The following is a 23,034-nucleotide window of genomic DNA, read 5'->3' on the forward strand; positions in this document are numbered from 1 at the left end:
TTTTACTATGTTGTAAGCGTGATGCTATATGAGAAGTGGTCTTTGTTTAATGCAAAGTCGTATGACTATAGCCAAAGATGCAGAGGGGCGTGTTTGTGTAACTTGAGTCAGTCAACACAGGCGATGCATGATTCTTGTACACTATTTAGGAATAGTTCAAAATGCCAGCTAATATACCTAGTCCTCCCATTCTGCATTGTTGCCCAATCCAATGCATACGAACGATTGTCCTGCTCCAGCCCAGCATGCCCATCATTCAACTTTCTTGATCCGATGAGATTTGACTGAAAAACACTCAAACACAGAAACATCATCCAATATCAGAAGAATCAAATTGGTAAGTTATTTGTAAACTGCCGGCTAATAGCCCATTCCTCCCATTCACCTTTGTTGTCCAATCCAATGCACATGAACGATTGTCCTGCTCCAGCCCATCATTTCTATCATTAAACTTTCTTGATCCGATGAGATTTGACTGAAAAATGCTCAAACACAGAAACATCATCCAATATCAGAAGAATCAAATTGGTAAGTTATTTGTAACCTGCCAGCTAATAGCCCATTCCTCCCATTCACCTTTGTTCTCCAATCCAATGCATACGAACGATTGTCTTGCTCCAGCCCATCATTCCCATCATTTAACTTTCTTGATTCGAGGTAACCTGGTAGTAAAGGCAATGGCTGTTGTTGGATCATCATTATCATGTAAAGTGTAAAATGGCACACACCCTTTTGCTATACGTGAGGATCGTTTCTTTTATTTACGTATACCTATTGTCTATCGTAAGGGTGATGATCATGATGGGTGGATGGTGTATGTGGGGTCATTGAGTGGCCTCAGTGTAATAGCAGTAGGGGGATTTAAACTTGGGGGACAGCAGCTCCACGACTTGAGACAACGCTTCTCTTCTTTTTCTCCCACCTTTCCTTATTCCATTCACGACATTGCGATCAAGGTAGGTAATGTATTATCAAAGAGTGCTCTTGTTGGCTGTGAGGTATTAATGTAGTTCTGAACATGCATTGCCAGGGAGTGAGTGTGTGTCCAAATGCTGAGGAATGAGCGTGGTTGGTGGTTGGTGGTTGCCATGGCGATATGGTTGCTTCCTTTTGCTCGTTGCTATTCCCGCTCTACGCTTGGTGTCAACAGGTACATTCAGAGTCCAATGTTGCAGCCGACTTGGTTCCATTGACGCGTCAACTTGTATAGAGGGCAAGTTTGGTTTCAAGACGTTGGCTGGTTTGGCGTTTTGTTTCGGCTCAACTATACTACACCATGGTTTTCGGTTTCCAGTAACCAACAACAACGGGTCTTTGTGTATATGGAAAAGGCAAGTACAATGAAACAAACAATGAAAAGGGTGTTTATTGTATGTGTGTGCTAATAATGAATTGAAATAGGTTTCTTTGGTCAGGCAAATGCAACTTGGGGGCATCATCATCATCATCTCTTTGGGTTCAAGTCCCAGCCTGTATCAAGTGGCCGCTGCGTCGCTCTGCACTAGCCAAGTGTGCTGGAAAAGCTTCTAGGAACGCGTCCAGGGCTCTACGGGCCTGCGTTTGAGTTGATGGGTCGACGACGATGGGTTTTTGGAAGAGCATGGTCACCGTGTTGAGGTAAAAGAGGATTTGCGACAGCTTGACATCAGTGTGAACCAACACGCTCTTCTCGTGACAGGCTCGTTCTTTCCTTTGAGGATTTCTTTTCATGAGGTGGGAAATGATCGGAATGATTGGGGATCATTCTTTCTTTGGAGAGGATGAATGAGGACAACTATGAGCCTGGACTCTACGTAAGTGACTCCTTCCTTGCCATGGATCGAACTGGCCTTGCGTGATTCGTGCAGTGCTTTCTCAAGAACAAGGGATCGCCCGACGTTGCTCGTATGGTGGTGATTTGGTTGTGAATTCCTTCTGATTTGCTTTCTTCCTTTGAGAGGATCGCCTAACGGTATACCAAATCGTCATCATTCTGATGCCAGATTGCCTAACTTGCGTGTTTTTACTTAATAGAGACGACCATTACGATGATTACCACATCCACAGCAATGACGATTACGATGATTACCGCATTCACAGCAATGAAAATTACGATGATTACCACATTCACAACAATGACAATGATAACGACAACGAGATTCAAAAGGAAGCCTGCAAGATCCCATTCTTTTCCACTTGCGTGTTTTGGATATCGGTGACGAGCAGGTTGATGACGGTAGATAAGTACGAGTACCAATACGAATGATGACGGAAGACGAAGACGAGGATGGCGGCAATGCAGCTAGAATGAAATAAAGCATTGTTTATTACGTACTTGGACTTTGCTAGCTTGTGGATTACATGATGTAGCTTGGAAGATGGAATAATAAAGGTGGTGGTTCGCTTATGTATCATTCATGCAAGAAGTGTATGCCTTTTGTGATACAATAAGGAGGAGTGGGATGACCATGAGAGAAAAAGTGAAGTGATCCGGCCATTGAATTTAAGGATGAGTGAACCATCAATTACTACCATGTCCGTGCGCATGAATTGATTGCTGGGCTTACATGTACAGTTGGTTTATGTAGCTCGACCTTCCCCTACATCCAAATGTGTTATGGAACCATTATTATTGCCATTAACACACCTTCCTTATTGGATGATGTATACCGCCCAACTTACATACATACCTTCTTAAAGAAATCGTCACCACTATCCATTTGTGCAACAATCTGTCAAGGACTGCGTGTGTAACCACGTGCCATTTCACTCAGCTCTCCATCTTTCCGTTAATGCAGCCGACACCATCCACTGGAGAAAGCAACTCCACCACGCTTATGGCATATGTAAAACATAAAGGTACCTGTTGCTCAAAATTTCACAAGTAATTCAGGTATCTTTATTAGGACAATGTTGCTCAGCGTGGTGTAGCGCACCTTGTTGTGTGCAATCGACCAAGTTTTACGATCGAGGTGGGCAACTTTGTTCTATCAAAGACCCCAGAACTACTTGTGAAATCTTGAGATACAGGTGTCTTTATGTTGTAAGCATGATGCTATACGACAAGTGGTCTTTGTTCAATATCAACTAGCCGGCTGTAATAGAGCCAAAGACGCAGAGGGGTGTGTTGTGTAGCGAAGTTCTCGAGGGCAAGACTTGAAGGGCCGATCCTATTGGAGGAGAAACGCATGATAGCTGAAGGCCGTTCTATCACCCCCATGGCAAGGAACGTTTACGCTTGTGCATTATGCATATCGAAGGAAATGCCGTCGACTTGAGACTCTTTTGAAATGCACACTCACGCAAACATCCCTCGAACAACGTGTTATTTTGAGGAATTTGAGCACAGTAGCAGCAGCAGCAAGTGATTCGTGATAGCTGATGTAGTCGATGATGGACATTGCCACCTTGCCTATCTCTGATTCTGGTCCACGGGTGGAAAATTAACCACGCCCAACTTTTGGGTGAAGATGCTCCAACAATCTATCAGCTCATCATGTCGACCCATCACCACAACAAACATTTTATCACTCTTCCCTCTTTTTCATGATCATCGGTATACCCACGCCCAACATGCATAATAAGAAGGGCGTACTTCTCCTATTCTCACACATCTCTTTCTTCGATCATACGTATCACTCTCTGATGCCGATACCTCCAAAGCTCTTATCCATGTGAGTATCGTGGTGGATGGTTCTATGTTGTGAGCGATCCATGTGCTAATACTTGTGATGGTTTTTAGCCCTTCATTGTTATCCTACTTTCATCATTGCCACCGCCATCATTTGTGATGCTCAGATCTTATGATTGACAACATCCACAGCAGGTGTGTGTCTGCAAATGCTTATACCTTCCATAGCTTACGTGTATTTTGTAGAGTTGGTGATCTTCCATTGCACAAGGCCACGTCGCAAATCATTGTTTTTGCACATCAAGTTACTAAAGTGGTCAATGATCGAAAGCAATCAATCATAATGTCATTGCCAGTGGGAGAACTAGGTATGCTGGAACAACGGCTTGTAGACGTCATCTGCTTTCAGTATCCAAGAGTGCACAGGGCTGAGGTAGAAAGGTGTTGAAACCAGTCTACTATTATGTTTCGCTCATTTACAAGGTAAAAAAGTGAATGGATGTGTCTATGGATCAAAAGATGCTGATTGACAACGTTGATGTTTTAGTGAACCATAAGGCATGATGACCGAAATACATCCAAACTATGCAATGACATTTGCAAGCTCATGCGAGAAGCAAAGGGTAACCTGGATAGCGCGCTACTACACATCTTCGATCGCCATATGCAAGTGCCACTGCTATCATAGTATATGCATACCAACGATGTCACGGCACATAATGGGCCTCTTCATCACGCCAAACCCGGTCTATACGTTGCCATCCATGAATCCAAGATCCATTTCTCTGAAATCTTGCATCGTTACAGGCGTTCAAGAAAGATTTCATCGTGCTGATATCGATGATCTTTGATCTCGAACAAACAGCACTTAAAATCAAAAAGTCCATGAACCTGGTGGATTGTGGAAAAGGTTCATCAATGAGCCGCCATGTTGATCCTGATGTTTGCCTTGACGTGAATTCCTACTCGTCTTCATGGCGGCGTACATTCTATTATCCACCAAGGGAAAATCCATCGTCTGCTGTTCTTCCATAGGATTTTGGTAACGCAACAACGTATCCTGCTGTCATTGAGCTGTGGTCTCCTCGCCAAAATATGGCCGCTGACGAGTTTGGTTGGGCAAACACAATATAGATCACTGGAAATACAGGCATCACAACCGATCGCCATCCATTCAATAATGAAGATTGATCATCCCTTCCACATTTTTCCCGTTTTGTGATGGTGGCAAAGCAGCTAGATGAAATAAAGCATTGTTTATTACCCACTTGAACTTCTTTACATAGCCTATTACTCCCTTGTGGGATGGAATACATAAACGTGGTTTCATTATCAGTCTGCAAAAAGTGGTATATGCATACGCTAATGCAACAAAGAATGCGTTCAAGGATATATAGATACATGATTGGATGGATAATTGTGAACAATACGACCTTGGACTATGGGTTAACAATGAACACTAGGCCGCCAACAATGACAACTCTTCCGTTACATAGCCAAGCCTGGGAATTTATGCGCAGTAATCCATGATTTGATCCCTTTTCCCATTTCATAAAAGACGTTTTACATCACGCTTCCCCGCAAGTCTGTGATTAGAGAAGGCATTGCCGTATGGTTTTATTATTCATTGAATCATTATGGGCATACACAACATGATGTTACTTGGCGGCCATTTCATTTGGCTGAGCTTGGAGCTGATTTCCATGAAAGAACACCAACTGAGCCCGCTTGAACTACTACTAGACCAGCTCTTCCCCACTCTCCGCAATGAGCTTTGCACCCAATTCACCCGCACCCACCGAGGATCAGAACAGGCTTCTCGATGAAGTCCTCAATGTCGTCAAGGTCCAAGCACATCAAATGAAGAAATGCCTTGTATGTATATATGGAAACCACGCGTACGTACGACGCATGTCGCTCATTCTTGGCACTAGGAAAACAATCGACTTATGGATGGCCTCAAACACTGCTCGAACATGCTAGGCGAGTTACGTACTTCAGCCTTGACGCCTAAGAACTATTATGAGCTTTGTAAGTAGCTAGGCAATTGAGCGAGAGGACACACATGACTCATTGAGTATCGTTTTGCCATCAACAGATATGGCCATCTTTGACGCTTTGCGACACTTGTCTATATATCTTACCGAGGCGCATCAAAGTGGACGACATCACCTTGCCGACTTGTATGAGCTCGTTCAATACGCGGGAAACATAGTGCCACGCCTATATCTCATGATCACAGTGGGAGCTGCTTACATGGGAATGCCTGATGCTCCGGTGCGAGAAATTATGCGTGACATGATGGAAATGTCTCGAGGTGTACAACATCCCGTTCGTGGTTTATTCTTGCGCCATTATCTCAGTGGTCTCACACGCGACAACCTTCCCGAAGGAGAAAGCAAAGGGTAAGTTGTATGATGTTGTAAAAAGAAAGGGATCTAATCTATTGCTATCAGACCCGAAGGCAATGTCCAAGAGTCCATCCAATTTGTCTTGACCAACTTTACAGAGATGAATAAGCTTTGGGTCCGTTTGCAACATCAAGGCCATTCTCGTGATCGTGAAAAACGTGAGGCTGAACGTCGTGAACTTCGGATTTTGGTGGGTACCAACCTTGTACGCTTGAGTCAGCTGGAAGGTGTTGATCTTGAAACATACCAAACAGTAAGTATTGCTTGAAAGTTTCATAACGTGTGATGAGCCATTGTTAATCATACCTAATTAGACTATCCTCCCTGGTATCCTGGATCAAGTCGTCAGCTGTCGTGATGTGATTGCTCAGGAGTATCTTATGGAAGTCATCATTCAGGTAACAAGAATTATACCTTGTTGGAGCGCAAGTATACTTAACATCCTTGATATCCTTGATAGGTGTTCCCTGATGAGTTCCATCTTCGCACTCTCCAACCTTTCCTTTCTGCTACTGCTCAGCTGCATCCCAAGGTCAACGTTAAGCAAATCATCATTGCTTTGATTGATCGTTTAGCCGCCTATGCTGCTCGTGAAGCGGATGTTGAAATGTCACTCGAAGCCAAGCGTGAACAAGAAGATCGTGTACGACGTGCTGTGCTTGCAAAGAAACGCAAGAGCGACACCGATGAGGAAGTCGAAGCAGAGGAACCGACAAAGGAAGAACAACCACAAGAGCCTGTTCAGGAGCCAAAGGAGGAGAAGGAAGAAGAAATTGAGCAGCCACTTGAAGAAAAGGATGATGCCGAAGCCGAGAAAAAGGAGGATGAGGATGAGAAGGAATCCAAAGAGGAAAGCACTGAAGAGCCTGCAGCTGCTACCACTGAAGAAAAGAAGGAATCGACCACTGAGGAATCTGAAAAAGTGGATGACAGTGACAATGTCAAACGTGTGCGTGGTATCCCCGAGGATGTTGAGTTATTTGCAGTCTTCTGGAGCCAAATTGTTGAATTGGTCAAGGTATGCTTGTTTTATATTGTTTCCCTTCACGTTGCATTAAACGAGTTATACATTTATAGGTCCGCCCCGATCTCTCCATTCAAGATTTGACAGCATTGCTCGTCTCCTTGATCAATCTCTCATTATCATGCTACCCTGATAAGCTCAACTATGTCGACCAAATCTTGGGTTACGGCAAGGAGAAGATGACCGAGTATTCAGATTCCCCTGATCTTCATTCAAAGGCAACCGAAGCCAGCCTCCTCGCCCTCTTGTTGGCACCTATCAACCAATACACCTCAGTCCTCACGTTGCTTGCACTTGACAACTATCAGCCTTTATTGTCATTGCAGCCCTTCACAACACGACGTGCAGTTGCCCATGCCGTAGTTTCAAGTGTTTTGCGCAATGAGACGATCATTGGCACTCCCGAAGATGTTCATGGTGTATTAGAGTTATGTGACGTCTTGCTGCATGAGCAAAAGGATGCTCCAGTTGCCACAACTACCGCCGCTTCGCCAATGTATGCTCGTAGCCGAAAACCAGAATTCACAAGTATCGAGGATGAAGAATTTGCAGAAGAACAAGGTTGGGTGGCCAAGATGATTCATCTCTTCCGTTCAAAGGACGAGGATACACAATTCTTGGTAAGGCTGAGGAGTGAATGATTTTGGATTACGATGTCATACTGATTTGCGTAAATTGTAGCTGTTGTCCACGGCACGCAAGTTACTTGCAAATGGTGGTGATCGTATTCGCTATACATATCCATCATTGGTGATTTCAGCCGTCAAACTTGCCAGACGATACCGTTTACAAGAGACTCAGGTATGGGAATATGATTGGACCTCCTAATATTGATACTAATGCTGAATGGATGGGCTTTTAGGATGATATTTGGGAGAAGAAAACGTCAGCTTTGTTCCGTTTCATCCACCAAGTCATTTCAACGCTTAACAACAAATGCGATTATGGAGATATTTGTTTGCGACTATTCCTTGTGGCAGGTCAAAGCGCTGACGAGAGTGGTTTTGAAGAGATTGCATACGAATTCTTTGTTGAAGCATTCACCATTTATGAGGAAGCTATTTCTGAATCACGGGCACAGTACCAAGCAATCATTTCCATCATTGGTGCTCTCCAGCAAACACGTGTATTCTCTGCCGACAACTATGATACGCTTATCACCAAGGCGGCATTACATGGCGCCAAGCTACTCAAAAAGCCTGATCAATGCCGTGCAGTATATCTCTCATCGCATTTGTGGTGGATGAATGAACGCTCTGAAGAAGAGGATCGGGATAGTCTCTTCCGTAACGGCAAGCGTGCACTTGAATGTCTCCAGAAGGCTCTCAAGATTGCTGACAGTTGCATGGATGCTGCCACTAATGTGGAGCTTTTCGTGGAGATTTTGAATCAGTACATTTACTACTTTGAAAAGGGCAATGATGCGGTATGATACTTAGTACATGGTACTATGCCAATAGCTGCTAATCGTTTTCGGATTTTATGATAGGTTACTCCCAAGTACCTCAATGGTTTAATCGATCTTATCAACACAAACATGGGCAACATGGATAACCCGGATCAACATCCTCCCACCGCCAATTCATCTTCGCTTGTGGAGATCCAAGGATCGATGGCCGAGTATGTCCAACGCCACTTCCAAGACACTCTTAAGCTACTTAAACAGCGCAAGGAATCATCCTCCAGTAATGAATGGGAAGGTGCCAAGTACAGCGAGGTTGAAACCATGTAGAAATGTTACCCTTTTACTCTTACACATGTACCCGAATTTGATGAATGACATTATTGTATCGTATAACCCACTGGGGTCTTTATGTGCGAATAAGAAAGATACCTTTGCAGGTTTATTATGCATTGTCACAAAATGTATAGTGTACGAGGGATCTCATGCATGCATATGCGAACGTCCTGTGCTCGAATTTCTTTGTTACCGATATCTTTCACCGCTTGTCAATGACATTCCGTACCCCAACCAACGTGATAGATCGTCGTCAACTCACCTACACTACTTCTACTGCAATTGGACGCTTCAATGTGAACCTACCGCGATTGGAGGCATGTCGAAAAAGTTGCATGGGACACTTGCACGCGTGTTAACGTTCGACTTTTAGGGCAAGAAGAAACGGCTTCGATCGATCAACGACATTATGCATCAAGTGATCCAGCGTCATAAGAAGGTCAACTTGCTGAATACGTTGTATGCTACATGTGCAGTACCTGGGGTAGGTGAATATACGTGCCAGGGGTCATGGGATCAAATGTGCCTGAATCATTCATATGTGACATAGCAACGAGATACCGTTGAGCGCATGGCATCATCGCACAAGGCAGTATGCGCTTTCATCATCAAACAACTACAACAAGTATTCCCTCCTGAATTCTGGGGCTCTCGTCATAACTATGCGGTGATCCTGGAAGGTAAGATCCATCATTGGCGGTTGTCATCAGCTATGGTTAATATCTTGTTACTGTCATCAGGCATTCGAAAACTGGTGATGATGCGTAAACGAGAAACGGTCCGCGTTCCATATCTTTTACGTGGTTTCAAGGTGAGTCATCAGGGATACCAAGTAGCTTACGTGGTAACACCTTGTGAATAGGTGAGCCAATGCACATGGCTCGGCTCCAGCTCCTCTGGGATTGTTCCTTCCGACATGAAAGTGCGTATCAACATTCTATCACAGGTGATGCACTGGTTTTATCAAAGCTATCTTATCCCCTTGATGCGTGTAAGTATGAGGCATTTTGATGATGATCATATCGCTGACTTGGGATACGGCTCTGTAGTCATGTTTTCATATCACGGAGGGCTCATCACAAGGGAACAAGCTATTCTATTTTCGACGCGACGTATGGGATCAAATGTCACATTCGTTCTTTAATCAGCTTTCGTTCCGCTTTGAACCTGTGGATAAGGTATGGAAAAGGAAAAGTGTAGTTGCCACCAGCTCATTTGAAAATTTCTAGGTGCATACGTCCGAGCGTCATCTGGGTGCGTCACCGCTAAAGTTAATTCCTAAGGGGGATACCTTTCGGACGATTACCAATATGAAGAATGCGGTCTTGGTAAGTTGAAGAGATTGTGGTTGGGTGGAGCTATCATCTCACTATCTTTGTAATACCATATCATTAGCCGAGTTCAGGTGCACGAAAGGACAACAACCACCATCTCAGGATCATTTTGACAGTTCTTCAATTCGAAAAGGTGACGAACGCTTTGAACTTCTTTCTCGTTTTATTCGTGTTCTTATTTAGCGATTTGCAGACCCAAAACCCAGGGATACTTGGAAGTACGGTGATCAGTCCAAAAGATCTTTGGGAGCGGCTGACAACATATAAACGTCGAATGAAGGATCGAACAAGGTAAGCAGTTTTGCATGCATGGATCATTACCATACCACGAGCTAACTTTGATCCTACAGCTCGTACCACTTCTTCAAGGCTGATATCAAGCGCTGCTTTGATAGCATTGAACAAGATCGACTGCTACTGATTTTGGAGGATTTGCTTCAAGACGTGAGTATCGACCTGTATCCCCTTGGCAATACACTTACTAATTTCATGTATTAGAAACGATACGCCATCAGATGGAAGGACAAGGAAACCAAGGGTAGGTATCAATTGACAAAATAATGCATCTATTGATATGGTGATGGTAGGTACATTGGCACGGGGCCTTCCACTCATTGTCTATTTTGACGACTGGAGTCGCATGTCGAAAAGTGATAAGGTAAGCAGTAACCATGAGACGATGATGGGATATGTCAAACTAATGTGTGTGTACCAGACACAATATTGGACTTACTCAGGCGACAACCTATTATCATTGTTGAAGGAGCATATAAAAGCAAATACCATCAAGGTGAGTTGCATTGGGGTAGTAACCTTTATGGCGGCATTGCTGATATGGGACATAGTATCGAAGCAAATTTTATCGACAAAAAATTGGTATACCCCAAGGATCATGTTTATCCTCGCTCCTCTGCAGGTACCGCATTACCTATACTACTCACATCCCAGTACTAAGGCTTTTACTTTCATCGCTGTAGCTATTTTTACGCATGTATGGAACGGCAATACCTGTCATTTATCCAATCCGATCGTGAAGCTGTAAGTAACGTACATGTAACCCTATACATACCCTTCCTAACTTTTTTCTCAAACAGCTTCTACTGCGATATGTGGACGACTTTTTGCTGATCACTCCAAATCAAGAGACTATAAATGCATTTGCAACCTTTGTATTGAATGGTAAGTGTCATCATCATAGGCAAATTTGGCATTTGTTTAATATGTCTCTTTGCAATTGTGAAGGTGCCAAGGACTTTGGTTGTGAATTCAACGCGCAAAAATCAATGTCGACGATGAGGATCGAAGCCAATGATTCCATTACTGTATGTACAACACCAGGTAAATATATCATTTACACGTTGTATCAGGATCTTCGATTGCTAACGACACGGCTTAGAATTTCCTTGGTGCGGCTATTTATTCCATAAAGAGACGCTGGATGTCTTCTCTGACTATACCCGATATTCAAACACTGGTACGTACCTTCATGGTCAGGAGATCAATCATTGCTTGTCGTGTCTAACTCATATTCTTAGGCATGAACGACTTGCTCACAGTGAACTATACCCCAACAGCCTCCGATCTTATACACAAAGCTACTCAGTGAGTCGATAGCCTATGACAACCCATTCACGTGCCAACCAAGGATGTACATGTAGGGCGATAAAATTGAAGCAACAATTGATATTGACGGATCCATCATACAACTGCACCAACACGTTGTATCGCAACGCCTATGAAAGATATCTTCTTGCTGCCGTGAAACTTAGCGTTTATTGCAAAGAGCTTTGGATTGCAGATGGAAAGAGGCCATTACCCCCGATGTACCTTTACGGTAAGTAGAGCATACTCTATTTGGTTTGAACAAGGTAGTAATGCATAAGCGTCTCTTTGATAGATGTTGCCAAGCAGATCTACGAGCGAACCTATGATGCCTCGAAATCGGTGGATAGGGACATGGAGCGTGGCCTCTTCATCCGTGCCTTCATAACGGTTTTTCAACGATGCCCACAATTATTCTCTGGTGTGATTGATCTACTTCATGATGCTCTTCTCGAGATTAAAAATCGACATCACATATCCCGTATGATTTCATCTTGGCCGGAGACGGGTCTCTGAATGAAATAAACGCTTATACAAGTTATGTTGTGCTTTTTTGGATAAATGAAAAATGAGCAAAGATGGACCACTATTGATGATTGTTGAATGAAACCATGTATGTTCTTTCTACTTCACCCATCCCTTCTTCCGTAATAATAGAAACCCACCCCAATGCACATTGTTTGGCAACGTCTTGCTACATTCTGGTTCTTTCTTTATACAATGAAATTCGATAACACAATGACGAGTTGATTGTCTGCACTTCATTATCTTCCAATGGTTGCTGGGTTACGTGTTTGTGCCATTATTTGGTTTCCTCGATCAAAAACAAGATTAGATGGGTCACACAAGTATTGATTTCGTCGCCACTGATATGCATGATCATTTTGTGGATCACTTAATGTGGGTGATCGGCATCGGATGTTATACAAAGATACTCCTGCAGCTGATACGAAAAGGGGGAAGGACAAGAAATGACAACCAGTAATCCCCGTTACATCTCACGGCCATTACTATTTAGCAAAAATGAGTCTCCCTTTTTCACCACTCGATCCTGCTGTGAGCTTTTTATTCATCCTCTTTCTTCTCTCTTTTCAACTCCAATCCTTTATCCTGTCGTCAGCAATCTATTCAGCCGACACGCCCTCCTACTACTGCCGTTCCTTCTTTCTTCACCACTTACTGCTTTCGCAACATCTCCTCCCCCCCCCTCACACACTCCTTATACAATGACAACCGAACAAAACATTGCTTATCAACATTTTCATACGGCACTCGAAAGTCTCGCTGAATACAAACCACGATATCAGCATCAACAAAAGAATGATCACCCTTCCCATATGTACCTTTCGAACAAGCTCAGCTCCCACACCATTCCTTCAGCATCTGCCTTTGGAGATGAACACCTTCCTTATTCACCTTATTATTCGTTTGGTATCAGCAACAACAGCTGTGCTTCCAGTTTTACGTCTATAAGTTCTTCAACATCGATTGCCTCCTCTGATGACTTTGATCCATTGCCCGAACTCCGAGCTTTTGGTAAAAAGGCAATGAAGCGAGAAAAATCCAGCTCTAAGAAAATGACATGTACCATGGATCCATCATTGGAAAATCCAAACGATATGATCGCGTATTCTGAAAACATTGAAAGCAAGCGGTAAGGGCAACGAAAAGACACTTGTCAACCAAGTCCAGCTCGCTCACACATCCATTGCAGAGACTTTTATGGCTTCAAATTGCCTACAGAATGGGTATCGATCGAAGAGCTCTATCGATTTGACCGAGGTTACAAACCTATTCTCGAGCGACAAGCATCTAAATGGGCTACATTCCTGGCGGAGGCTGGCAATCATTTGCCCCCTTTATGCTGCAAATGTTAGTGTATTCACAACCCCATTTTCGTAAACACAGCTAACCACATGATTGCCTTTTTGATATTAGTGAAACGGTATACTCGCAAAGGTGTGCCTCGCCACCTACGAAGTAGCGTGTGGATGCATTATAGCGGTGCACAGGCCAAAATGAATGCCGACCCTGGGTTGTACAAAAGATGTCTCGATATCGGAAAGGAGGAGAGCAATGAACATTTACAGATTATCCAGAGAGGTAACGCCCAACAATGATATTTTTCGTTAATACCCATCCAATTAAGTTGCTTTTGGCGTCAACAGATGCTCGGCGTACATTCTCGGAAAACACCTATTTCTCACAACCTGGTGCATCAGTCGATGAAGAAGACTTGGAAAGCAATCCCAAACAACGTGCACTGAAAAACGTGCTTGTTGCATTCACCACCCACCTTGGATTTTATCATCCGTCATTTGCGACACTTGCTGCTTTCTTTTTGCTTATTGTGGATGACGAGCACAAGGCTTTTTGGTTGCTTGAGCAAGTTGTATTATATTATTACCCCGAGAACGCCTTTAATGGTCGTGATCTTTCGATTGATCAATCAGTGCTTATGCAGCTTGTCTATGATAAGATGCCTGGGGTATGGAACAAGTTGAGCAATAAGCGGTGTTTTTGGGAATGCAGCAGCAAAAAGGGCCAAATGCCTCCTGTTACTGTAGTCACGAGCCACTGGTTCCTTGATGGCTTCATCAACATACTACCCATTGAGGTAAGCAAGGATTGCCAATTCCATTTCAACATCTTCGTTACGCGTATTCTTAATCTAATCCCCTTCGTTTGCATTTCAATCAGACCATCGTTAGAATTTGGGATTGTATCTTCATGTAAGTCATCTCCTTTTCTACATGTGCTATTATTCATCTCCGCATGCTTATACATGTAACTGCTAGTGAGGGATACCAAGTCTTGTTTAGGGTGGCATTAACCATTTTCAAGATCAATGAGTCCCATATCCATTATGCTTCAGATGACATTCAAGCGTCTCGGATACTCCAAAATACGCCTCGTGGATTAATCGATTGTGATGCATTTTTGGAGGTAAGACGTATATACTTGCGTTGCCATGGCATGGCCCATTGACTTGTTTCCATGGAAATTAGGCAGTGTTTTCCAAAACCGGTGTTGCAAATGAAATTACTTTTCGTGATATCGAGCGTCGACGAGTAGTACTCCGTTATCGATGAAGCCCACGAAATCAACCCACCCAAAGTAATTTCCATAGAATACACCCATCAGCATACCAATCAAACTTGTCATCTATATAACATCTTCACATCCTGAAACATGATACTATCTTCGCATCTGTCACTTTCATCATGACTTTAGCAAAAAAAGGCTGACTAGCCCATTTGATACATAACGTACACGTGTGTGCATAGCCAAATAGTAGCATGCAATGCTATTTATATACAATGGATTACAATCTATGGGTGCTTATGGGGAATCTTTCAAAGGCGCAAAGCCTACACGATGATTTCCAAAATCAAAAATGCTGAGGAATCGATAAAGGATAAAGTTGCCAACGACATACTGTTGGCCTGGGCTGATAGCAAGGATGCATTGCTCTTGGTCCACCTGAAAGACCAAATCTGAGATGGGAAAGGATAACGGGAAGGTAGTAGCACCTGTAGGGTCATTGCTATCATAGAAATGAATGGAAAGGGTTGTGTTGTCGGATAATCTAGGATTATTGCAATCGACAAAATAGCCACCTTGTTCTTTGCGGATGCGAGCCTCTGGAGCCAAATGATTGAGGATGAGCTCTTGAGCGTCCTTTTCAGGCATACTGAAATAGTTGGAACCGGTGTCGATGATAAAAGAGGGAGCATTGCCCATGTCTGATGATAAAATCGTAGTTGTATTATTGTTGCTTTCCATTGTAATTTGGTTGGCTCGACCATCCCAAAACATATACCCGGTATCATTGGTAGCAAATTGTCGCCATTGCGAGATATTGGTGTATCGGATAGCCTGTGGATCAATAATGCTTGTATTTACAGCTCCAAATGTCACTGATCCGGTCCACAAATCGACATCTTCTTCGGTGGTCGTATCGGGGTTATTGTGTTGATGGAACGCTTGCCCCATGTGTACCGAAAAAACAGGCTCTGGAATGAGGTGTGCTGCATAAAGAGCAAATGGGATGGGAAGATAGCTAACATTGTAATACGTTTGCAATGAGGTTGACCATGGGAAACTCGCTCCAAGGATACCATCGATGGTGTATTGGCTGTTGGGATCTTGTGTGGTGAAGAAATGTTCGGTGTCATTGACTACTGCAAACATCTGTTGGGTAAGTACAGCATCGTCTACAGCGATTCGATCCACAGCATAGGTGCCATTGGAGCTGCCGATAGCATAGTTGATGATAAAGTCATAAGGGGTGGATGCGTAGGTGGTGGATGCATGTGGATCATACACTGTAGTGTGGAGTAAAAGTCAGCTCCGGCTTTGACATCGATTATTGGTTTATGCGCCTTACCATTGTCGGCAGCACAGGTGGTCGCATTTGTACACGAGGGCCCAACCACCCATGTATCGGCACTCCCAGTATCAAACAAGAGCAAAAACTCTCGTGCAGGTGTACCAATGCTGATAGGGATAGCAAACTCGGTCATGGCCATATCATAAAGACCTGGTGTCACACGTACAGTGTCGTTGCCACCATCCAAAGTTGAAAAGCTAGGTTGCTGTCGACGCTGAATCTGGTGACTTTTTCTCCCCTTGTATCGTCGCAACGGTAGTGACAATGGATGAGATTCCCTTTTTTGTTGTTGCTGTTGTCGAGATGGCAATCTATCGCTTGATGCAGGTACTGCGTTTGTAACGACAACGAGCAATAGCAGCGTCGTCAACGAAAAAAGTATGGTAACTAGTTTCATGGATAAGCGATGATCCGATGGGTAATGGGAAAGCGTTTCGTTGCTTGAAAGAAAAAAAAAAAGATTGTAATTGGCATGGCGCCTTCTTTTATGTGCAGAAATAGAGTCTTGGGTGAGCTGACACTTGCAAACTATAAGCATTAGCAGAATTCCATGTCACTGCTGAGCCCTATTGTTGGAGAATCACAAGGTCACTATGCCTTTCTCGTATTTCTTACACTATCAAAATCGACAACTTTTAACAAAGTTCAAATGTTTTGACACATGAGAGCAGTGAAGGATCAACGTCATATATCCCCTTGATGAGATCCACACGTCGCATATCGCATAGTGAAATGGCGAGACTACAACATGCTTCTACTGCTACACCATTGCTCTAAGAAGTGCACCATTCAAGTCCAGAAGCCGCAAAATGTGCTAGGTTATTTTTAGCCTACCTGCCGTTAGCGTATTCATGCCGTGTTGCAACAAAGGAAACTAGAAGAAGTCTGAATGTGAGAAGGACCAGCATAATGGTACAACGTAGTAGTAGTAGTAGCAGTGTTCGGTGTGGCTGGGCTATTACTACTACTTGTATGCTATTCATCTTCCCATGTCGACCATTTACTGATGTTTAAGCGAGCCCCATCATCACGCGGAGGGAAGAAATTCATATCAGCTGTCCAAATGACAAACTTTGTTTGTGAACTACCAAATGGAGCAGTGTCACCCAGGAGTATAATGATTCAATTACTGATCCATCCCGATGTTGGGAACATGTATCAGCCATATGGCTCAAGCGCCACCACATTTACCGCCTCGATACAACAAGAAGCATAATAAGGTTCCATTTTGACGTGCCAACAATCACATAACTTTGGTGCAATCCAAACACGGATGATGGGGATATATATATGCAGCCGTGTTGCTCTATTTTTGTCATGCAAACCACGCATGTTACACCCGTTTATGAAAATAGCCACTGGGACACCTTCGTTCAGGAACACCACGGCTGCTGCCAAACAATGTAATAATTAATCAAGGGATATGAAGACCGGTCTACTATATAGTAATAGAAGGGTCGATATATAAATCAGGATGCTTTATTGCTATTGGATGACTGGTAATAATATTACATCCGAGAATGGAAGAGGTGTGTGTAGGGATTGATTCACTGGGGCTGCTGTATTAGACCAACCATCGTACATCTTTGATTCGGACACCAAAAAGAGGTACAGTGGCAACCAAGCGCTATTCGTGCTCTCCCTTGTTCCAGTATTCCTTTCATCATCTTTCAGCATCATGTCCTTGAACGTCACCGACCCTGCCATTGCCGAAGCCTATGAGGATGTTCGAGATGACAAGTCTTCCACCAACTGGGCCTTTTTCGATTTCGCCGATGGTAAGCCCGATCGCCTCAAAGTCGCTGGTACAGGCTCTGGAGGTTTATCCGAGTTTGTTGAACAACTCAAGCCCGAGCTTGCTGGTTGGGGATATGTTCGCATGAACATGAGCAACGACGAGTAAAGTATCCATGAGCATATGAATGAATGTATGAATGAATGATCTCTGATTTGGGTGTGTGTGTACACCTTCTTGTAGATATTCCCAACGTGTAAAGTTTGTCCTTGTGCCTTGGTGTGGCGACTCGGTGGGTGTGATGCGCAAGGCCAAGCTTAGTATCCAAATCGCAGATGTCAAGAACATCCTACGCAACTTCCATATCGAAGTCCCCGCTTCAAGCACGCATGATTTGGAAGAGAACGATATTATGACTAGACTTCGTCGTGCTGGAGGTGCGAATTATGATAGACAGCTTTCCTCTTATTAGAATTAAAGGTCTTGTTCAAGTTCAAATGGATAATGTGCTATTGTGGATGTGGATGTTCATCTTTACCTTTGTTGATAATACTTTTGCAATGATCATACTATTATGAACAGCACCAAATACACAACCATGGATGTAAGCAACAACAGCTATATGCTTTTGAGCAGGCAAGTCTTTTATTGCAAAGGCAGATGTGCTGATTATGCAACAATGTCAACACCCAAGGACAACGTCGGGAAATGGATCATCGACTTGTACCAGAACACAACACTCCTTTCCTCCAATGTCAAAGCGACGACAACGTCCAAGCAAAAAGGAATCCGATCGTGGCGAATTCTTGAGTCAATTAGTGCAAGAGTACCTTGTGACAAGAAGTCTAGGCAAGTAGCCATACCTTGACAACCATCGTCCATGGACTAAATTGTGCTTCAGAAGCAAAACAACAAGTGCTAGCGAATCTGGCCAATTTCGCGTACGATCCCATCAACTATGAACACCTGTGGCAAGCCAACGCTATCGACCTTTTTATAAGTATGGCATGGATTAACTATTACACGTCTGGTATCTAAAGTATGGGCTATGTATATGCTTGTAGATGGCCTTGAGGATCCTGATCCATCGCTGAGGGAATTTGGTACGGGTGGATTAGCAAATGTTTGTTCAGGTAAGGAAGGATCTCTTGATACCATGGAAACGCGTGTATGGGATTAACAAAGGAATGTATTCGAAGATCCCAATCATCGGCAGTACATCTTTTTGCAACCGGAATGCATCGATGCTCTCAAGAAAACAGTATCGGATGCCGTCAACAGTACCCAGGCACAAGATGAAACGGTGATCAATGCAATGACTACATTAATGCTGCTTATTGAGCCATCATCCCAACAAGGTATGTCTTATTTATTATCGTGTTTGGCATATACATCTTGACATTCTATTGTTTTCATAGCAATTTGTACACACGACTTGAAGAAAGGGCTTGAGCAATTACGATCCAGTGAAGACAAGAATCCTCGAGTACGCACCATGGCAACTTTATTCCTCAACGACTATTTCCATTGAGATTATCCAAGGGAGTGGTATCATTTGGGTGATGAGCGATCGGTAGCCCACCATCGTTTCTTTTCAACAAAGGCATGCGGCACACCTGCACGGGTACTCTTGCTCGTCCTTTGATACAATACGATATCCCAGTCGATCGCTCTTTCAAAGTCGCTTTTACCGAACTCTTCACATGCACGTCGATACATATCATCCATCATGCCATCCTCAAGCACACGACGATTCCAAACAGATTGCAAGTCACGTGATTCTCCAGGCTCATCCCAATAGGCAAGGCTGATGTGGTTTATAGCCTTTGCGCGTATACCCTTGATGCGGCATGCAAGTTCATTGACGATTTCATGATAAATGGGTGGAACGGTTATAGAGAGCAACAAGTGCACCGGCATTTGATTGATAGTTTGCTCCTCTCCAGTGGCAGGATTGTGGATGATGGTGGAGTTTCTGACAAGAACTGGATCTTTATGGATATATGGAGGATCATGTTTGGTGAGGAGCGTATTCGATGTCGTCATAGTAGTGGGATCTTTCTTCAATAAATGATCAAGCGTTGTTATGACAAAAGGGAGCGTGTCCTTGGGAACGTGAAAGAAACCAGTCATGGATACGTGGCAATGATATTTACAAGCAGTTGACACGGCAGGTGGAACTCGAGTACTTTGAATGAAGGAATCGACATGGTGTCTGAATGGTGATGTAGGAGCTGGTTCCAAGTAGAGGATAAGTTCCATTGATTTGCATTTAGCTGAGTACCCAGCGTCTCCTCCTCTGTACCTTGTCTAAACTCTCCAAGCCACTGTTGTAGCTTTACCACCTTTGTACTCAACATGAAGAATAGTCCACGATCCATTTTCCTCGGATGGTAAGCTTGCTGTTTTGCCATTACAAACAACAAGAATACTGACATGAGCTTTTTATTATCATAGGGCAGGGTTGGCAGTTTGTATGTGGAACCGGAGAGTTGACGGCGAGCTATTCTAATAGTAGTATCACTAATATAGGCGCATTGGGAGGATATCTTGGAAGCAAGGCATACACTAGCAACCGACTCAAGGAATATACTACTCAAGGTTTCAATTCTTCACCAGAACAAGCTCACTATCAATCTGAACAACAACAACAACAACAACAAGCTGAAGAGAGCGGGGACAAACCATTGCGTCGATCAGTACAGCGTACTCTTTAAAAAGTTGCATAACAATACACCTACTTTGGAAAGCTGGTTCATTTGGATGCTCAATGAATGAATATTATGGTTGTTGGGGACAATGGTCAATTACACGAATGGATGGAGGAGGGAGGGGCTTTGGACCATAAGAAGAAAGGAGATTGGCAATAACAACAACATGATGCCATTATCATCATGCGCTAGTACCATTGACATGTCACTAAAAGTCTTTTATAGCCTATGTATCCCTGTTACCTTTGTGTGATTGTACAAGAGATGTTGTATATGCATACATGAATGAATTGTCAAGCAGCTGTGCTGGTGTGACCAAGAAGGGACTTGAAGATTTCCAAGACCGCAATGTTTTTGTGCAGTGAATACGGCTCTTGCTTTCCACCTCTTGCAAATACGACTCGCTCTCGTCCCCGTCATCGATCCTTTTCACAACTCGCGCTTCTTTGGCTGATCATGTCTCGACCCTTATCGCGTGCTTCATGCACGCTTGCTCGTGTTCGATTGCCGCCTCGATCTCCACAATGTAAAGATGGGTTCTCTTTTAAAGGTTGTCATGTCACTCACTCTTGAATTTAGGTACAACAATAGCTACGTTACGAGACACGCTACTTTTTCATGAGAGGCGACCTACGCAGCGACACGTATCCACGGCAACTGATATGGCAAATAAGGAGACAGCCAACAAGACAAAGCGTCGTTACCGTTGGCGACAACCTGCTCACCAGCTTACACTCGATGGAGGAGATACGCCACTTTCACCTGAAGAATTGAAGCAGATAATACACAAGAAGATGCAACAATCGTTGGGAGCAAGTGCTGACATGGCGTTGCCTGCTTCTCATACCCGAGAAACAATCCTTGGCCTTGCAGACATCCTTGACAAAAACAACGTTGCATACGACGCACACACGTACGAATTTCTTCTAAGCGCCCACGCCAAATCACACGACTACAATATGATCATGCCTTTGCTTGAGGAAATGCTTGACAAGGGGATTCGTCCAAAGCCATCCTTTTTTCATCGAGCGTTTGGGGTATGTTCTCATTTGTATTATCATGACCATGCATAGAACTAATCAGGGATATTTTTGGTAGCTTGCAGCACGTTTTGGTCAAGTGAGACTCATGGCCATGCTGAGAGAGGTATTCAAACATTGTGGATACAACCCGAATGCTCGAAGAGTACTGGTGGAGATGATCCATTGTACGTGCTATAATGGCGAATTGGAGCATGCGATTGATATTCTGGAGGCAATGAAGCGGAGCAACATAATACCAACATTACAATCCTACATGTCTATCGTGGATACCGCCCTTGGATATGGACAACCAGATGTCGCGTTCACCTACCTTCAGGAAGCAGAACGGGTTCACCTTGAGAGACATGCTGATATCGATACCCTACCGGATCACTTTCATCCCATCTTTATCAAAACATTACGTTGTGCAGCAATCAAAGGATCAGTAAGTAAAATGAACAAACTTTATGCATCTTTAATACTCATCATGGATTCTTCTACTAGTATGATATCGTTAAAGCTGCTTGGCAAATAGCAGTCAATGAGAAAAAGTTATCGCCCGATGAAGGTTTATGTCAATACGTATTGCAAGTCGCTGGTCGACATGGAGATTCTCAGCTCAGCATCGATGTCTTTCGTATCCTTGGATCGCTTGGATTCAGCTATAAGGAGTCCCATTTTGCAGCATTGATTGAATCATATACACCGAGTGAGGATTGGAGGAATATGCTCAAAGTGCTATACATCATGCGTAAGACGGGTGTGACACCATCGCGAGAAACAGCCAGGCCAATAGCATACAAATTGGGAAGAGATACCAAGGCGATACGATCAGCACGTGATGCGGCCTTGCAACTCCACAAGGAAGGTGCATTGGATATTGTTGCGTTCAATTTGATTATCCACGCGTTTGCATTCAACAATGAAGCCGAAGAAGCGTTTGAAACATTTGCAAAGGCCAAAGAACTCGAGCTATCAATCAATATCGAGACCATCGATTCTGTTTTGGACGCTTGCATTCATATGAAAGATGCTGCCATGGGCGTGAGCATTTTCAATGAGTACGTACGTGGCGACATTATCCCAACAGCAACAACGATGAGTAAAATGGTGGCGTTGCTATGCACACAAGACAACTACGAGGACGCATTTAGATATCTTGAAGATACAAAGGCAATGGGACTCGTACCGCTTCGTGGATGTTATTATCGACTCGTTAAAAAGTTAGCAATCTCTGGTGATGCACGGATTGACATGGCTCTACATGATATGAAAACGTGTGGTTATGATCCTGGTGAATCTCTAGAGCGGTACATTGAAAGGTATATGCCACAAGAAGAAGAATCGCCTGATCAGGAACCCGAGTCTGCAATCAAGCTACCATGATTCCCACTTTTGCCCTCATATTCTCCCATCCCTGTACTATATTCAAACCTTAATATAACATCTTGTAA

At 43.6% G+C, this 23,034-nt stretch overlaps 9 protein-coding genes across 9 annotated transcripts; 7 read left to right on the top strand and 2 right to left on the bottom strand.

Moving 5' to 3' along the window:
* Window positions 1-5,377: 5,377 nt before the first annotated feature.
* Window positions 5,378-8,777, top strand: O0I10_004720 (uncharacterized protein; the record flags this gene model as incomplete). Its single annotated transcript, XM_058484774.1, has 10 exons — window positions 5,378-5,485; window positions 5,545-5,641; window positions 5,709-6,015; window positions 6,067-6,274; window positions 6,336-6,419; window positions 6,482-7,039; window positions 7,099-7,665; window positions 7,727-7,846; window positions 7,908-8,471; window positions 8,535-8,777. The coding sequence occupies 10 exons, from the start codon at window positions 5,378-5,380 to the stop codon at window positions 8,775-8,777; spliced, it is 2,856 nt and encodes a 951-aa protein (XP_058344273.1).
* Window positions 8,778-8,998: 221 nt separating this feature from the next.
* On the top strand, window positions 8,999-12,235 carry O0I10_004721 (uncharacterized protein; the record flags this gene model as incomplete). The annotated part of the gene is made up of 21 exons (XM_058484775.1): window positions 8,999-9,079; window positions 9,157-9,267; window positions 9,334-9,463; window positions 9,524-9,594; window positions 9,646-9,774; window positions 9,833-9,961; window positions 10,013-10,111; window positions 10,179-10,250; window positions 10,311-10,408; window positions 10,468-10,561; window positions 10,616-10,655; window positions 10,705-10,775; window positions 10,833-10,907; window positions 10,963-11,033; window positions 11,095-11,155; window positions 11,212-11,296; window positions 11,360-11,455; window positions 11,514-11,591; window positions 11,653-11,719; window positions 11,776-11,951; window positions 12,015-12,235. The coding sequence occupies 21 exons, from the start codon at window positions 8,999-9,001 to the stop codon at window positions 12,233-12,235; spliced, it is 2,055 nt and encodes a 684-aa protein (XP_058344274.1).
* A 710-nt stretch (window positions 12,236-12,945) lies between these two features.
* On the top strand, window positions 12,946-14,811 carry O0I10_004722 (uncharacterized protein; the record flags this gene model as incomplete). The annotated part of the gene is made up of 7 exons (XM_058484776.1): window positions 12,946-13,373; window positions 13,434-13,591; window positions 13,658-13,822; window positions 13,888-14,336; window positions 14,420-14,451; window positions 14,518-14,665; window positions 14,728-14,811. The coding sequence occupies 7 exons, from the start codon at window positions 12,946-12,948 to the stop codon at window positions 14,809-14,811; spliced, it is 1,464 nt and encodes a 487-aa protein (XP_058344275.1).
* Window positions 14,812-15,061: 250 nt separating this feature from the next.
* On the bottom strand, window positions 15,062-16,509 carry O0I10_004723 (uncharacterized protein; the record flags this gene model as incomplete). Its single annotated transcript, XM_058484777.1, has 2 exons — window positions 15,062-16,047; window positions 16,110-16,509. The coding sequence occupies 2 exons, from the start codon at window positions 16,507-16,509 to the stop codon at window positions 15,062-15,064; spliced, it is 1,386 nt and encodes a 461-aa protein (XP_058344276.1).
* A 1,281-nt stretch (window positions 16,510-17,790) lies between these two features.
* O0I10_004724 (uncharacterized protein) lies at window positions 17,791-18,319 on the top strand (the record flags this gene model as incomplete). The annotated part of the gene is made up of 2 exons (XM_058484778.1): window positions 17,791-18,011; window positions 18,091-18,319. 2 exons carry the CDS (start codon window positions 17,791-17,793, stop codon window positions 18,317-18,319), a joined length of 450 nt encoding a protein of 149 aa, XP_058344277.1.
* Window positions 18,320-18,599: 280 nt separating this feature from the next.
* O0I10_004725 (uncharacterized protein) lies at window positions 18,600-19,378 on the top strand (the record flags this gene model as incomplete). The annotated part of the gene is made up of 5 exons (XM_058484779.1): window positions 18,600-18,696; window positions 18,749-18,847; window positions 18,912-18,980; window positions 19,047-19,205; window positions 19,266-19,378. The coding sequence occupies 5 exons, from the start codon at window positions 18,600-18,602 to the stop codon at window positions 19,376-19,378; spliced, it is 537 nt and encodes a 178-aa protein (XP_058344278.1).
* Window positions 19,379-19,398: 20 nt separating this feature from the next.
* Window positions 19,399-20,109, bottom strand: O0I10_004726 (uncharacterized protein; the record flags this gene model as incomplete). The annotated part of the gene is made up of 1 exon (XM_058484780.1): window positions 19,399-20,109. The coding sequence occupies one exon, from the start codon at window positions 20,107-20,109 to the stop codon at window positions 19,399-19,401; it is 711 nt and encodes a 236-aa protein (XP_058344279.1).
* A 96-nt stretch (window positions 20,110-20,205) lies between these two features.
* On the top strand, window positions 20,206-20,564 carry O0I10_004727 (uncharacterized protein; the record flags this gene model as incomplete). The annotated part of the gene is made up of 3 exons (XM_058484781.1): window positions 20,206-20,240; window positions 20,305-20,321; window positions 20,380-20,564. 3 exons carry the CDS (start codon window positions 20,206-20,208, stop codon window positions 20,562-20,564), a joined length of 237 nt encoding a protein of 78 aa, XP_058344280.1.
* A 450-nt stretch (window positions 20,565-21,014) lies between these two features.
* On the top strand, window positions 21,015-22,966 carry O0I10_004728 (uncharacterized protein; the record flags this gene model as incomplete). Its single annotated transcript, XM_058484782.1, has 4 exons — window positions 21,015-21,084; window positions 21,138-21,595; window positions 21,657-22,025; window positions 22,085-22,966. 4 exons carry the CDS (start codon window positions 21,015-21,017, stop codon window positions 22,964-22,966), a joined length of 1,779 nt encoding a protein of 592 aa, XP_058344281.1.
* Window positions 22,967-23,034: the final 68 nt, after the last annotated feature.

Source organism: Lichtheimia ornata (assembly GCF_029851405.1).
Source record: "Lichtheimia ornata isolate CBS 291.66 chromosome Unknown scaffold00018, whole genome shotgun sequence".
Classification (NCBI taxonomy): Eukaryota; Fungi; Mucoromycota; class Mucoromycetes; order Mucorales; family Lichtheimiaceae; genus Lichtheimia; species Lichtheimia ornata.